Raw genomic sequence first — 14,480 nt, 5'->3', positions numbered from 1 at the left:
CTCCTGTGGCCGCCTCTGTGTCCCGCTGCACTCCGGTTGGACAGCCGCCCTGCCCGCTCCCAGCCGCATCCTGCCCACCACAGCTGACGCTGGGCACTGGTGCTGGGACCAACTGGAAGGGCTCCACATGACAAGCGTCAGTGCTGTCTGGCTGCACTGTGTCTCCAAGGGTCCCCAGCCTGTGCCGCTGCCTGGGGCTGCCCCACAGCCCCACAGCCCCATGGCCCGGGCTGCCCCAGCGCACTGTCTCCTCTGCTTTTGTGCAGACACGTGCAGAGCGGGGCCGTCAATGTACAGCCATGGCCACATCCCATCAGAGTGGAGCTGCTCTCTGCTCTGCAGTGGCCAGGGGACAGGGAGACTGCCAGCATGTGCTGTTACATGAGCATCACCCCAATCTGCTCCTGCCCCACACGCACCCAGCCCAGCAGTGGCATGTTGCCCATGACAGAAGGCTGAAGGAGCCGTGGGCAGTGAAGCCCACACACCTCTGCCCCATGCCTGCCCCTGCCGCCTCCCTCCCCTGCCTTCTCGGAGCTGTGCCCCACTCCTGCTCCTGCCCCACTTTCCATGGCAACTCCCGCTCCCTGCAGGGCTCCTGGCACCCCGGCCTTCCTATGCCTGCCCTGCTCCCAGCCCCCAGGACCAGAGCAAGCAGTTCCACCCGCCTTTGAGAGGCCAGCACCCCCAGAGCCCGCTGCCTTTGCCAGGGGTCAGAGCACAGCTGTCCCCCAGGGTAGAGTGAGCCCCACGCCCTGCCCAGCACAGCCTGTTGCCCATTGCTTGTTCCTCATCTCCCTGCGGCGTGGATGCAGGCTGGTGCCCCCCAGCTCAGCACCATTGCTCTCAGCAGCAGCTCTCCCTGCTCTGTGTGTGCCGGGAGGCAACAGGCAATGCTCCCTGGGCCAGACCAGGTGGACTGGGGACCAGGGGCAGGATGCTGCTCCCCTCTGCCCCATCACTGCTCACCATCAGGGAGTGCAGGCACCGGGGCTCTGGGAGCACTGACTGTCCCCCTGGCTCAGCTGCTCACGGGTCACTGGTGATCTGGAAAAGGTGTGCTGCAGAGGATGCGCCAGCCATGGGCTGCAAGCCCAGTGCTGTCCCAGGAGTCTCCCCTGAGCTGGATTGTTCATGCCCGGCACTCCCACGGTCCTGACACGGTGATGCCATGGGAAGGAGCAGCTCAGTTTGGCCAGCCCCACCCCAGCAGTGTTTAAATCCTGTCCAGTGGGCTCGGCGGCACAGCTCCCCGACAGCAGCGCAATGCTGGGCGAACGCACCCTCCTCCTGGTGCTCTTGGCACTGTTCATGGAGCTGCTACCTGCCCTGGCCCAGCAGCACCATGCTGGGGACCAGGGCACTGCCCCTATGGTCACCCCAGCACCGCGCTGGGCCCTGCAGGGACGCTGGCCCCTCGCCGCCTTGCCTGCCCCCGGCAAAGTGGGCAGGTGTCCAGCGGGGGGGAGTGGAGCCGCACGCCCCCACAGACTATACTGCTTCTCCGACCACAGCTGCCCCGGTGCTGAGAAGTGCTGCCAGAGCAGGCAGGTCAGGACCTGCCTCCTCCCCACTGCAGGTACCGCTGACTCCCACCGAGAGGTGCCAGTGTGGGGACTGGGTGGTGGGTGGGATGCGGGCAGAGGCTGGTGCCCTTGTTGGGTGCCCCTAATGCAAGCCTTGCTCCCTGGGCACGTGGCCGCACAGAGCATCTCCCTCTGCAGAGAGCCCAGGCTACTGCCCCCATGCCAGCAGCACCAGAGGTGTGACCTGTGGGATGAGCTGCCACAATGACACCGCATGCAGCCCTGGGGAGAAGTGCTGCATTCGTGGCTGCTGCGCCCGCTGCATGCGTGCCGAGCCAGGTAAGGTGGTTGGGTGTACCCATGCCAGGCTGAGGTTGCCATGGGACAGCCCCATGGGTCTGTGGTCCCCCATCACTCTGTGGGGGACCCATAGGCGGTGCAGGGACAGGCTGGCTGCACGCTGAGACCCAAGCCTCCCCTCCCCTCCAGCCAAACCTGGCTTCTGCCCGTGGAAGCGTGTCCAGAGGAGAGCCACTGCCTGTCCCAACCGCTGTGCCGATGACCGGGACTGTCCTGGGGACCGCAAGTGCTGCTTCTCTGGCTGCGGGCTGGCCTGCACCCCCCGGGACACAGGTACAGCCCTGCCATCCCTCCCCCCGGCGCCGGCACTCACCAAACCTGCATCCCCCACCCAAGTGTGTCTGGCACTGGCACTGCCCATGACTGCCTGTGGCTGCCCCATAGCTGCCCCGTGGCTCTCCTGTGTCCACCCCACACCCCTCCCCAGCGTGTGCCTGGCTATGCCACCAGACAAGTCTCAGCGGCCGTGCCCAGCCGAGCCATCCAAGGCCCTGGGCAGCGTGTGCTGCCAGCTGCAGCTCCCAGTGCTGCACGCCCACCTGGGGCACAGCCCCAGCCCTCATAAGTGAGCAGGACAAGGGGCAGGATTAAGACTGAGGCCATGCCAGGAGTGGGGCTGGGGGAAGCAGGATCCCGGCGCAGCCACCATCCCCGTTGTCACCAGGGAGCCGCCATGCCACAGTGAAGGCCGGCGCGTGCCCCGTGGTGCTGCGGGGCTCCCTGGGACCCTGCCTGGAGCTGTGTGATGCTGATGGCAACTGCCCTGGGGCCACCAAGTGCTGCACCACTGGCTGTGGCCACATCTGCAAACTGCCCACCAAAGGTAAGGCTGTTGACACCCTGTGGGGCTGAGATCCCCCGTGTCCCCTCCCTGCCTTGTTCCAGACTGAGCCTCACCAGCCAGGGCTGGCACACCCTTGGCTGCACCCGCCATCCCCAGGGGCTGCCCCTCACCATGACCCTCCCGGGAGGGAATGGGAGAATGGGGGCCCAGCTGCTGTCCCTGTGGGGTAGGAGCTGGGTGAGGGGCTTACCTCTTGGTGGGAGGGCACACACACCCCTCACTCCTCCCTCTCTCTGCATGTGCCAGTGCGGCCCGGGCTCTGTCCCCCCATGGCTGACGGTGACCAGGTGGCTGAGTGCCTCCTCCTGTGCCTGCAGGACAAGGATTGCCCCCCTGGCCAGAAGTGCTGCCCGCAGGGCTGCGGCCGGGCATGCGTCCCTCCACTGTGGGGTAAGACCCCCACAGCCTGCCACCTCCTGCGCGCAGCAGCCCGGGCCACTGCACAGGTCTCAGTGTTGCAGTAGGTCCAGCCTGGAGGGGACTGAGGGGGGCCCGGGCACCCCAGGGTCCCCCCATCCCTCAGAGTGGGAGCACCCATCCTGCACTGACTGCCTCACCCATCTCTTCCAGGCACAGCCTAACCCTGGCTGGGAAGGGCTGCACCAGGAGCTGCCGTTTCGGTGCCGCTCCCCACCCCTCTGCCATCACACCCCTGTGAGCCAGCAGAGGTGCTGCTGCCAGCAGGGCCGGCTGACCCCATGCTCGTCCCTGTGCCAGACACTCTGCACCACCAGCAAGATGGCACCAGCATTGCTCTGATGTCCGTGGTCCCCAGCACCCCCAGCCCCTCCCAGCCGTGCCATCGAGGGCTGCCTGCTGCCCACACCACCCCACACCACGCCAAGGCTCCTGGCAGCCTGGGCACAAAGGCGAACCCTGGCATCCCTGTTGGCCCCAGCTGCTTCACCACTGAAACAGAATAAACCAGCACATGGCCGCTTTCTGCTCCGGGCCACCATCCCTGTGCTCTGCTGCAGCTCCCCAGGAGGCACAGGCAGCCCGGGGCCATGCACAGGCGGGGAGGTGCAGGCAGGCACGCGGCAGCTGTCCCTGCAGGCAGGTGCTGCCCTGGAGCAGGGAAAGGCTCCTGTTTCCATGCGGGTACCCTCCAGCCACCATCACCCTATGGTGACTGTCCCACGGGCCCGGGGGGGCTGCATGATGTCCCCTTAGCTGTCATGCTAGAGTGCAGAAACCAGTTCCCTTGGATTCCTTGCACCAAGGAAGGGCTCATTTGCATCCCAAAGTGTGAAGACCTGGTTGGAAAAGCAGTCATGGGTCGGGGTGGATAGAGCACCTGGACAGGGGAGGGGGAAGGGAGCAGCACCCACATGCCAGGGGCCAGTAGGACCTGCTCGCTCCCCACTCCCAGCCCAGCCCTGTCACTGGGCTGGGACACTGAACTGGCCCGGGACATCTCTCCTACCTCATGGTGCAGGACCTGAGTGGTCCCATTCAACACCTGCCTGAGCTGTGCCATGGCTGTGGGGTGGCACAATGGTGGCCGGCTCAACAGACCCCCTCTGGCTGCTCCTGCTGCTGTGCCCGGGCCAAGCTGTGGGACATATCCATGGCCCCCAGGCTGGGCAGGCAAGGGGCAAGCAGGGCTGGAGGGAATCCCAGGTAGGGGGTGGCAGTGGCTGCAGCAGGGATGGGGCTGTGTGCGGCAGGGGACAGAAGCTGCCTGACCCCACCTGCCCTCCACAGCCCCAAAGGTCACCCTGCCCTGAAAGCGGGGCTCAGCCAGAGATAAGGATGGCTGGCGGGGTGCCGGTGGGTTCTGGGAACTGCCCCTCCTCCTGCTCCTCCTGCCCACAGCACAGCCAGCCTGCCGTGGCTGGCAGCCCAGCTTCAGCTGCCCCAGCACCCCGGGCATCCCTGCCAGAGACTTTAAACCCAGCCCCAGCTCAGCTCTGGACACACATGACATCCCTGGCAGCACCATGAGGCCAGGGGGCTTTCCTCCTCCTGGGTCTCCTCGTCCTCAGGGCAGAGCTGGGCACTGCACCAGAGGAGAAGGGTGGTGACTACCGGCAAGCAAACCTGGCAGCTGCCAGGCACAGGTGTCCTGGGGCCAGCTCCGTGCACTCCAGCCCCACCGTGCCCCTGCCCAGCACACACTGGCACTGCCTGGCACATGCTGGTGGGGACCGTGTCCCGGCCAGCTGCAGTGCCTGTGGCACAGCCCTACTGCCCCAGGGAGCCCTCTCCTACCCCAGGCTGCACGGGCACATGTGCACCCCCAGCACCCCACATGCATGCCCAGCACCCTGTACGCGCAGCTGCCAGCACCCCGGGGTGCTACGTGTGGCAGGGGATCTCCCGGCCTCCCTGGGTGCCGCGCACAGACACTGGGAGACCTGGATCTGGGAGGTCTGTGCGCACAGAGCCCAGTGCCCAGCCTGGTGCCAGGGAGGGGGTCTCTGGGAAGAGTTGGGGCTGCGTGGTAAAGGTGGGCATGAGGGGGGTGCTGGCAAGGGCAGGCAGGGTCTGGGGCTGCACAGACCCCCACATCTGCAGCCCTGCAGCATCCGGGCCCTACCCTTCACCCCTCTCATCCCTTCCCCACCCCTGCATGCAGCCCCCAGCCACTGGTGCAGACCCAAACCCTGGCGAAGGGACCTGGGTAATGGGTGCCGCTTCCTGGGCACAGACCCCCGCTGCCAGGGCCCCCCACTGTGGGTGTGATGCCGGGGGCGGTTGTGCCCAGCTGCAGCACTGCTCTGCCCTCCCCAACACAACGGCTGGGTTCCTTCTTTGTTTTAACCAAACAGCTGCTGTTTGGAGTGAAACCTCCCGGCAGAGTCTCTGTTTGCAGCCCAAACAGCACAGCCCGGCCAAGAGCCAGCAAGGGGTGTTTGCAGAAACTGCTGCTCCTGTGACATCTCCCGGATGGCAGGCAGGACCTAGGCACAGGCGCCAGCTGGAGCTCACCCACGCCTGTGGCAAAGGCAGGGCTGTCCCAATTTTCCCAGCATGGCCAAGGTGAGCACAGGGTGCCAGGAAGAGGAGGGGAAGGAAGAAGAGGAGGAGGAAGCAGCTTGCAGTGAGGATGCATGGGGCAACATGCTCAGCAATGGATCCTGACCTCCAGCTGGTGCTGTCTCGGTGCTGTCTTCCCACTGGCAGGGCCGGCAACACTCCTTGTGGCACTTGTTGCCTTGCGAGGGCACACACGGCCCTGTGCCGTGCCATGCTGTGCTGTGCAGGTCTTGGTGTGGGGGTACAGCAGCCCTGGGGCTGTCCTGCAAGGGATTCTTCAGCCCCGCTCCAACCAGTCCCTCTCCTGCCATGGCAGCAAGGCTGCTGCACTCCAGGCTGTGCCAGGCAGCCCCGGGCATTGCCATCGGCTGGTCACTGCTGTGCCAGAGAGGGGTGGTCACTGTGAGCCCTGAGAGGCTAAGCTCCTGCCAGGACCCTGTCCCCGCAACTGTGCTCCCCACTCCAGTCCCCTGTGTCCCCCCCAGGGGGGACCCATGCCCCATGCCCTGGGGGGTGGAGGGCAAAAAGCTCTGCTGCCTGGTGCTGCCTTGACGCTGCCGTCCCACTGTAGGGGAGCCCCAGAAGCCGGGGAGGTGCCCGCGGGACTTCATGCGCTGCCTGCACCTGGATCCCCCCCCGCACCAATGACTCCAGCTGCCCCAGCTGGCACAAGTGCTGCCCCTGGGAGTGCCGGCTCCACTGCAACCCCCCGGCAGAAGGTATGGTACAGCACGGCTACCGGCACCTCCTCTGCCCAGGGCAGCCAGCATCCTTCTCCCCCCTCCCTGCCTCCATCCCTGTGCCATTCCCATCACACAGAGCAGCTCTCTGTGCACTGCTGGCAGCCTCCTGCCCACGGCTCCTAAGGCCGACACAGGGCATGTGGAGGGGTCCAGCCAGGGGCAGGCAGAGGGGTCTGGGCAGGGGCAGGTTTCCCGTCACTGCCCATGGACACGGTCGGTGCAGCCTCACCTCTTGGCCCTGTGCCATTTGGCACTGCAGAGAACCCTGGTGCCTGCCCAGCAGCAGCCCCTGAGGGGCTTTTTTACCCCTGCCCCTTCCCCTGCCTGGAGGACAAGGACTGCCTGGGAGCGCAGAAGTGCTGCCCACTGGGCTGCAGCCCTGCCTGCCTGGAGCCCGGGCAGGGTAAGGCGTTCGTGGCAGCCGGCTGGGAGCACGGCAGCGGAAGAGCCCCAGCTCATTGTGGGGCAGCCACAGGGACCCTCTGTGCTGTAGGTGTCTGCCATCTCCTCACCACCACGGGCCCTTGGGGTGGCCGCATGCTGCTTCCCCTGCACCGGCAGCTCCTGGCAGCTGCAAGGGAACCCAGTGGCTGGACATAGCTGCCGAGTGCTGGGGGTGTGTGGGCCATGGCAAGGGGCCAGGGAGCCCCAAGCACGGGCAGGGCAGATGGTTGGGGATGCTGAAGCCTCACAACCGCCTCTGCTCCGCCAGACCAACCCAAACCTGAGGAGTGCCCCACAGTGCAGCCAGGGCTGGTGGGGCCGTGCTGGGAGTGGTGCCGAGGCGACAACGACTGCCTTAACGAGCAGAAATGCTGCAAGAGCAGCTGTGGCAGCAGCCAGTGCCTGCTGACAGCCCCAGCTGGCGAGACAGGATGGGATGGGCAGTGCAGGCAGGGCTGTGGCTTGGGGACCAGGGGTGATGCCACGTGGCTGCAGCCACCCTGAGGCACGATGGGAGCCCCCTCGCCCCATGCTCACCGCAGTGGCCTTTGCCAGGACTGGTGGGGCTGGCAGGAGAGCCACTGCCTGTTCTCAACTTCTCACTGCTGTCCCCAGTGAAACCTGGCACCTGCCCCATCAGCCCCTCACTGGACACTGAGCCACCGTGCCGGGACCCTTGCACCCAGGACACCGACTGCCCCGGCAGCGCCAAGTGCTGCCCCATCACCTGCAGGCTCACCTGCCTGGCTGCACTGCATGCTGAGCCTGGCTGTGCCAGGGGCCAGTGCTACCCCTGCCCAGCTCCCTCCCCATGCCGGGGCCTCCTGTCAACATGGTGCTGTGGGGGGCAAGCGCTGCCGGCAGGGCTGCCACTTTGGCCATGCACCAGCATTGCCCAGATGCGCACAGGGGGACACAGAGCTAGGGGATGCGGTGCCACCAGGGTGTTACCTGCAGTAGGCAGAGAGCGGCTGGGGTGGGGACCCACTGTGCCACTCCCAAGCAGGCACTGGGGTGGGAAGGGGATGGTGAAGCCACCCTCCAGCGAGGCCACCATCCTGCCCTCACCTCTTCCTTGCCAGCGCTGCTGGCCAGGCCCTGCTCCATGGTGCAGAGGATGCCAGCCCTGCCCCAGCCACCCCGCAGCCCCACCACCAGCAGAGGTGCCACCAGGACCAGGACTGTCCCCTGTCTGAGGTGTGCTGTCACCAGCAGTGCAGCCGGGAGTGCCACGCATGGCAGCCAAGGTGAGGGGGATGGGAGCCGCCCCAGAGCTTCAACAGCTCTGCCTGCCCTGGACCTGTGCCTCTGAGTGGTGCCAGGAGCTGAGGGGATGGGGACCCTGGCAAAGCAGAAGGGAAGGGCTGCAGGGACTTGCAACCTGGCCGCCTTGGGGTCCCCGGTACCAAGCTGCCCCGTACCATTGTTGGGACCCCTCAGCCTATGCAAGGCAGACACTGCCCCAGCCCCACTGCTGCCTGTGTTGCAGAGCGGCACCAGTGGAAGAGCTGCCGCAGAGATGGAGACTGTCCACGCCTGGAGACGTGCTGCCAGCACCAGTGCAGCCCAGAGTGCCACACCGAGGCAGCAGGTGAGCGCCACAGCCGCAGCCGCAGCCAGAGCTGGGATGCCACACTGCCTCCTCTGCTGCTGTCCCAGTGAGGGCTGGGGTGGGAGGGCGTGGAGCAGGGCTGGGTGGGAGCCTGGGACTGGTGGAGGGGACAGATGTGTCCTGGTCCTTGCTGGCATCCCTGGCCCTATGTGCAGCCTGAGCCATTTTCCTCACAAGGCTCCCCACATCCACGCCAGCCTGGCAGGAGGGCGCATGCCACAAGCACAGAGACTGCAGCGGCAGAGAGACGTGCTTGCTGCGGCCTGTGCGCGGGGTTGTGCAGTGCTGAGCACCAAGGTGGGACATGGCAGGCAGCTGAAACTGGCGAGCCCCGGGGGAAAGGGTGCCTCCTCTCCACAGTCCCCGTGCCCCTCGGCAGAGGGGTCTGGAGCCAGCCCCGTAGCTCCTGTGGGAGGAGATGCTGCAGCATTGCTGCGGGGCAGAGCCGCGCCGTGGTGCCTGATCCCCCGGGGCTGCAGTGCCAAGGGGCCGCGGTGCCGAGGGGACTGTGGTGCTGAGTGGCCCCCACGGGGGTGGCTGGGCTGTGGTGCGGGTCTGTGCAGCTGTGCCAGGGGCACCACAGCCGCCCTGTGCTGTATCCTGCAGGGAAGGCCAGCTTCTGCCCAGCCCGTGCCAGGCAGCTTCCCAGTTATGACTGCAGAGCCTGGTGCCGGCACAACACCGACTGCACCGGCACGGACAAGTGCTGCCTGCGTGGCTGCGACTACCCCTGCCTGCCCCCGTCCCGAGGCGTGAGCTGCTTGGCCCTGCGCTGGGCGGGGAAGCAGTGGGCAGGGGTCCCCCCTGGTTCCAGTCATCTCCCCATGCCCCCAACCCTGCTGCCTCCTGCCCCCCAGAGAAACCCGGCATCTGCCCCCTGCCCGAGGAGGCACAGACCACCACGGCCCCATGCGGCAGTGCCTGTGCCGGGGACTGGCGGTGCCCAGGGCCTGAGAAGTGCTGCAGCAGCAGATGTGGCTACATGTGCTCAGCCCCGGAACGAGGTGAGGAGTGTCACTAGGACAGTGGTGCGGCATGCCGCTGGGCACACTGGCACACCTCCTGTGGGGCAGGATGCAGAGCAGTGCTGCCACCGGGCAGGCGCTCAGACCCCCTGGGGTGCAGCCAGCAGGGTGTCCCAAGGCTCCAGGAAGGTGGGTGCCCACAGCGCGGGGGGGTGCCTGCCCCACCTGCCCCTTCCTGCCCCTCTCAGACAAACCCGGCGAGTGCCCAAAGGTGAGGCCACAGCAGATGTCAGACCCATGCATGGAGGAGGACTCCTGTGCCCATGACAGGGACTGTCCCCAGCAGAAGTGCTGCTTCTCCGGCTGCACCAAGCGCTGCACCCGCCCTGCCCGAGGTGAGCATGGGCAGCCTGGCCACCAGTACGGGGCAGCAGCATGCGAGTGGGGCTGGGACCCTGCACCCTTGCCTGGGTCCCCTCCTCCTGTAGATCACCCTGGGGAGTGCCCTCGGGCAGAGCCGTGCTGGGACCCCCGGTGCAGGCATGGGAGCCAGTGTCTGGATGACGGTGTCTGCCGGCAAGAGGAGAAGTGCTGCAACACTGGCTGCACTTGGGAGTGCATGGCCATACCCAGAGGCAGTGGGAGCAGCCTGTCTAGGGAGGAGCTGGCCACCAGCCCCCTGAGAAAAGCCAGGTAACAGCGGGTCACCGTGCCCCTGCAGAGAGCCAGGACAGAGCTGGCAGCAGATGTGTGGAGGAGTGCGAGGCTGACTGGCAGTGTCCCCGGGGACAGAGTTGCACCCACACTGGCTGTGGCCACATTTGCATGGACAGCCACGTAGGTGAGATGCAGCTCAGCTAACCAAGACCCAGGCACTGCCCTGGGAGCCGTGGGTGCTTCCCAGCCAGGTGCCCCTTGGTGGTGTGCTCCAGAGGGGGAGTGTGCCCAGTCCCTCAGGGCTGTGGGATGTGCCTGGACATCTGCAGCCTCGACAAGGAGCGTCCCTGGGGCTACAAGTGCTGCAGCAATGGCTGTGGCCATGTCTGCATGCGAGTGCCTAGTGGTAAGGGGGCCCAGGGCCACCAAGTCAGGGCGGCACTAGGACACACAGGGTGCCAGCCAGACCTGCATGAAGGTCACAGCCCTCAGCATGCTTACAGCTCGGCATCACCACAGGGCTGGTTCGTGCTGCTGCCCCATCACCTTGCTCACAGCAGCAATGGTCTTTTGGGGTGAGGAGACCCGAAGGGACACAGCGAGATGAAGCTCTCACCAGAGCTGGCCATGCTCAGCTGCAACTGTGGCCGCTGGTCCCTTGCCCCCGCAGATTCAGGGCTCCCTAAAAACACATCCTCCTTTTCAGATGCTGCATGACAGGAAAGCAGCTCCTCCATGGCAGGAAGACACTTTTGTTAGGGGACACAGGACAGCCACCAGCCCTCGCTGACCTGCCCCCTCTCCACCACCTCCAGCAATAAAGCACATATGTGGCTGCATCCAGCTGCCCCTGAGTCTCAGCAGCATTGGGCTGCCCCACCAGGCACTGGGACAGCCCCTTATGCTCCTGCAGCAGCCCCAGCATTGCCCAGGGCTCACTGGCGAAGGGATGGTCCCACTAGGGCTGGAGCCAGGGGGCTCAGCCCACACTGGCATCGGTGCCGTGGGGCCAGCGAACCTGTGCAGACACAGACCCTGGTCTGGGGCAGGCTGTGGGACAGGCACCACCTCAGGCATCCATCGAGGCAGGGGCTGTTCCTCATCTGTTTGGTCACATCAGCTGCCATCCAGGTCATGCTTGAGGGCAGACCTGGGGCTGAGAGCCCATCCAGAGGCAGCAGGAGCTGCAGGGTGGTGGCTGGGGTGAACTCTGGGGCTGTTATGCGACACTGCTGAAGGCAGCCATTGCCCAGTCCCAGCACGGGAGGGCAGCCCAGACAGACAGGCACTACCTGCTCCTGCCTCCATGGGCAGAAAGGACAAGACCCAGACATGTTCATCCAAGGACCTGTCCTTGTATTGAAGTGTCACAGCCCCATGAGAGAGCCAGGCTCTTCCAGCCAGGCACCATGGCACAGGAGGGAGCAGCTGTGCCACTGCGGGTGCACATCCCTGCCCTTGGGCCAGCAAGCATCCCCAGGTGAGCCACAGCCTCTGGCACAGCTGCCCTGGCCAGCAGCGCTGGTCCCCGCCAGCCCCGTGGGGAATGGCTCCCTGCAGGGACGGGGACATGGCTGCCAGCAGCAGCTGCCCCAGGCAGGGGCCATGCAGAGGCCACCATGCTCCCAAGGCTGGCACTATCGGGCACCTGGAACTGAGAGACAAGGGGTCAGGAATGGGGCTGGGCTGGGCATTGCCAGGGGCAGGAGTAGCCGCCGGCCACAGTGCACAGCACATGGTGCATGGCACACGACGCACACAGTGCATGGTGCACAGCACACAGCTAGTTACCGATGTGGGAGCACGCCTGGAAACACTCGCCCTTGGTCTTGAAGTTGTTCCTGTTGCCACCACAGCCGCCGTAGATGAACTCCTCACACTGCTGGCTGGAGGCGTTGAAGAAGAAGCGGCGGAAGAGCGCCTTGCAGCTCCCGCAGACGGAGGGCAGGTAGCAGAAGTCTGTGTGGTCCGAGGGAAATGGGCTGAGCCAGGGACAGGATGGGGATGCTGCCTGGCTCGGTGCTCCCGGGGCCCTCAGAAAAGTCTGCATGGCTCTGGTCCCTGCTTACTGCCAAACCCTTCCTGCCAGCTCTGCGCCTGCCTGCCCCGTGGCCCCACGCACCAGCAGCTGGGACGCGCCCCCACCACACAGTGTCGTACCCCCCCACCGTCTGCAGGACCCAGCAAGAGCAAGGGGGCAACCCCCTTCCCGTTTTGCTTGGCTCACCCCTCCTGTCACCGCCCCAGTGCTTGCCATGCTGCCATGCCAGAGCCCCACTGCGATGGCACCAAGCCCTCACCCAGCACTGGCTCCTGGCACGTGTAGCCACACTTGCTGGGGCAGCACTTGGTGGCAGCGGGACAGCCGGCATCGCTGGTGCAGCGGGAGCAGGAGGCATCCCTGCGGCAGGCGCTGCAGTCCTTGTCCATCAGGTCCTCCACCTCTGGGATGTGGTAGCAGTACCCGGGCTTCACTGTGGGACACAGTGGCTGGGATGCTGGGGAGGGCCACAGAGTGGGGGGCTGAGCAGCCCCCAAGCACCCCAGGGCTGGACCCCAATCGCCTGTGGCCCCACGCCCCCGCAGACAGCCAGCACCACATGGGGCAGCGGGCGTGCTGGGCAGCAGCAGCACCCAGAGCATCCCTGTCCCCGGGATGTGCCACGGGTGCACTCACCCATCCCCAGCTCCTCTCTTCCAGCCGCGTGCGAGGCCGGGCCAGACCGTGCAGCGAAGGGGAGCAGGGATGCGAGGAGGAGGAGGAGGTGGCCGGGTGGCAGCTCCATGGTGTCCTGGGCCAGTTTGGGCCCTGGGTGCGGCGGGCTGGGATTTAAGGTGTGCCGGCGGGGCGGAGGGAGCAGGGCTGGCGCCCCAGCTCGGCTAATTCCTGCCATGCGGGTAATGAGCCGCACCCAGGCAGGGCCTGGCCTCCCCAGCAGCATCCCAGCCGCAGCCCTTGAGCTGGGGCGACCGGTAGGACGGGACAGCTGCCCCGGCACAGCCCTCAGGGACCCCAGCCGGGTGGCAGCCGCATGCCCCAGCTGGGCTGGAGGCACCACCGGCACCTGTCAGCAGCCCACTGGGGACAAGCTGTCAGTGAAGACAGGCGGGGGGTGTTGGCACTGGCCCCTCCGCTGCCAGTGAGCGTCGCAGTGCCATCCCAGGGCATGGAAAGCTATCGGCTGTGGCACAGCCATCAGCCAGGGAAGGGTTTGGGGCACCACATGCCGCAGCACTGCTCTCCCTGCAGTGCACGTCCTTGGGGAAAGGCTGTGCAAGAGCAGTGCAGGGCACGTGCCCCTTCTCCCCTTTCTCCCATGCTCCCTCCTGCTTGACAGACAGCGTCCTGGGAGGGGATGGTCCCACACACGGGACTGAGCCCGTGGGTACCACCTCACCTGCCAGTCATTGCCACTGTGGAAGGGAGGTCCCACAGGATGGTGATGCTCCCATCCGTTCCCACACTGCAGGCACCATCAGCCCTTTGCCACCCACTTCATCACCCTCTCCCAGCTTCGGGCTGTCCCCTTCATCCACACCTCTCCTGGAGGACTGCCTGTGTGAGCTGAGCCCTGTGCCCCCTCGCAGCCTCCTGCTCCTGGCAATGGGTCAGGGTCCAGCAGCTGCATCGTGCTGGTGAGGGGCATCCCCTGGGGACAGGACGCAGCTCGCAGCCTGCCCAGCTTCCAGCTGGGAGCCCAGACCCACGGCAGTGCAGGGCTCCCAGCGGCAGATGGATCCCCAGAATCCTGCCTGCACCCGTGGGTGGGCGTGGGGTGAAACCTGCCATAAGGAGGGAGAAACAGATTAAGCTGTTCCCATTCAGCAGGAATAATTGTCTTCCTAATTACTGCTGTAATTACTGTCCCAAGGGGGAAGTGGAGGGTGAGGAAAGCTCAGTGGGGAGAGGCCAGGAAAGTTGGACCCGGGGTGGGGTTTGGAGGGAGGTGCCGTGACCTGCCTGCGCCCCACCGCAGCTTTCCCTGCCTCTCCTCTGAAGCCCCAGGACAGAGACACTGGCAGCATCCCCGGCACGGGACAGAGACGCAGCAAAGCCCAAGCAGGGCAGGAGCAAAGCCGGAGGGACATGCCAGCGGCAGTCAGGGTGGGTGACGGGAAAGGGACCCCTGCGTGGGGACCATGGTGGTCCTGGGGCTGTGTCTCAGCAGCTGTGCTTGGCACATCTCCCTCAGCCTTGAGCTGTCAGGGACATTTCCAGTGGCACAAGGACACCCAGTCCTGCACCCCACAGGAGGGCAGAGCCATGGCACCAAAATCCACCAGGGCTGCATTTTTTTTCTCCGCTATCTTGCCACAGTATCTCAGCCGCCCCGGGGTGATACTGTA

The 14,480-nt window shown here is 65.9% G+C and overlaps 1 protein-coding gene across 1 annotated transcript; it reads left to right on the top strand.

The window, feature by feature from the left end:
* The first annotated feature begins 1,266 nt into the window (after positions 1–1,266).
* On the top strand, positions 1,267–3,311 carry LOC119154759 (WAP four-disulfide core domain protein 3-like). The gene is made up of 6 exons (XM_037402658.1): positions 1,267–1,635; positions 1,679–1,865; positions 2,016–2,159; positions 2,569–2,709; positions 2,977–3,120; positions 3,301–3,311. The coding sequence occupies exons 1-6, from the start codon at positions 1,267–1,269 to the stop codon at positions 3,309–3,311; spliced, it is 996 nt and encodes a 331-aa protein (XP_037258555.1).
* The last annotated feature ends 11,169 nt before the right edge of the window (positions 3,312–14,480 follow it).

Source organism: Falco rusticolus, chromosome 10 (genome assembly GCF_015220075.1).
Source record: "Falco rusticolus isolate bFalRus1 chromosome 10, bFalRus1.pri, whole genome shotgun sequence".
Classification (NCBI taxonomy): Eukaryota; Metazoa; Chordata; class Aves; order Falconiformes; family Falconidae; genus Falco; species Falco rusticolus.
Note: the sequence above shows the minus strand (reverse complement) of the source record. Positions and strands in the feature narration are given on the sequence as shown.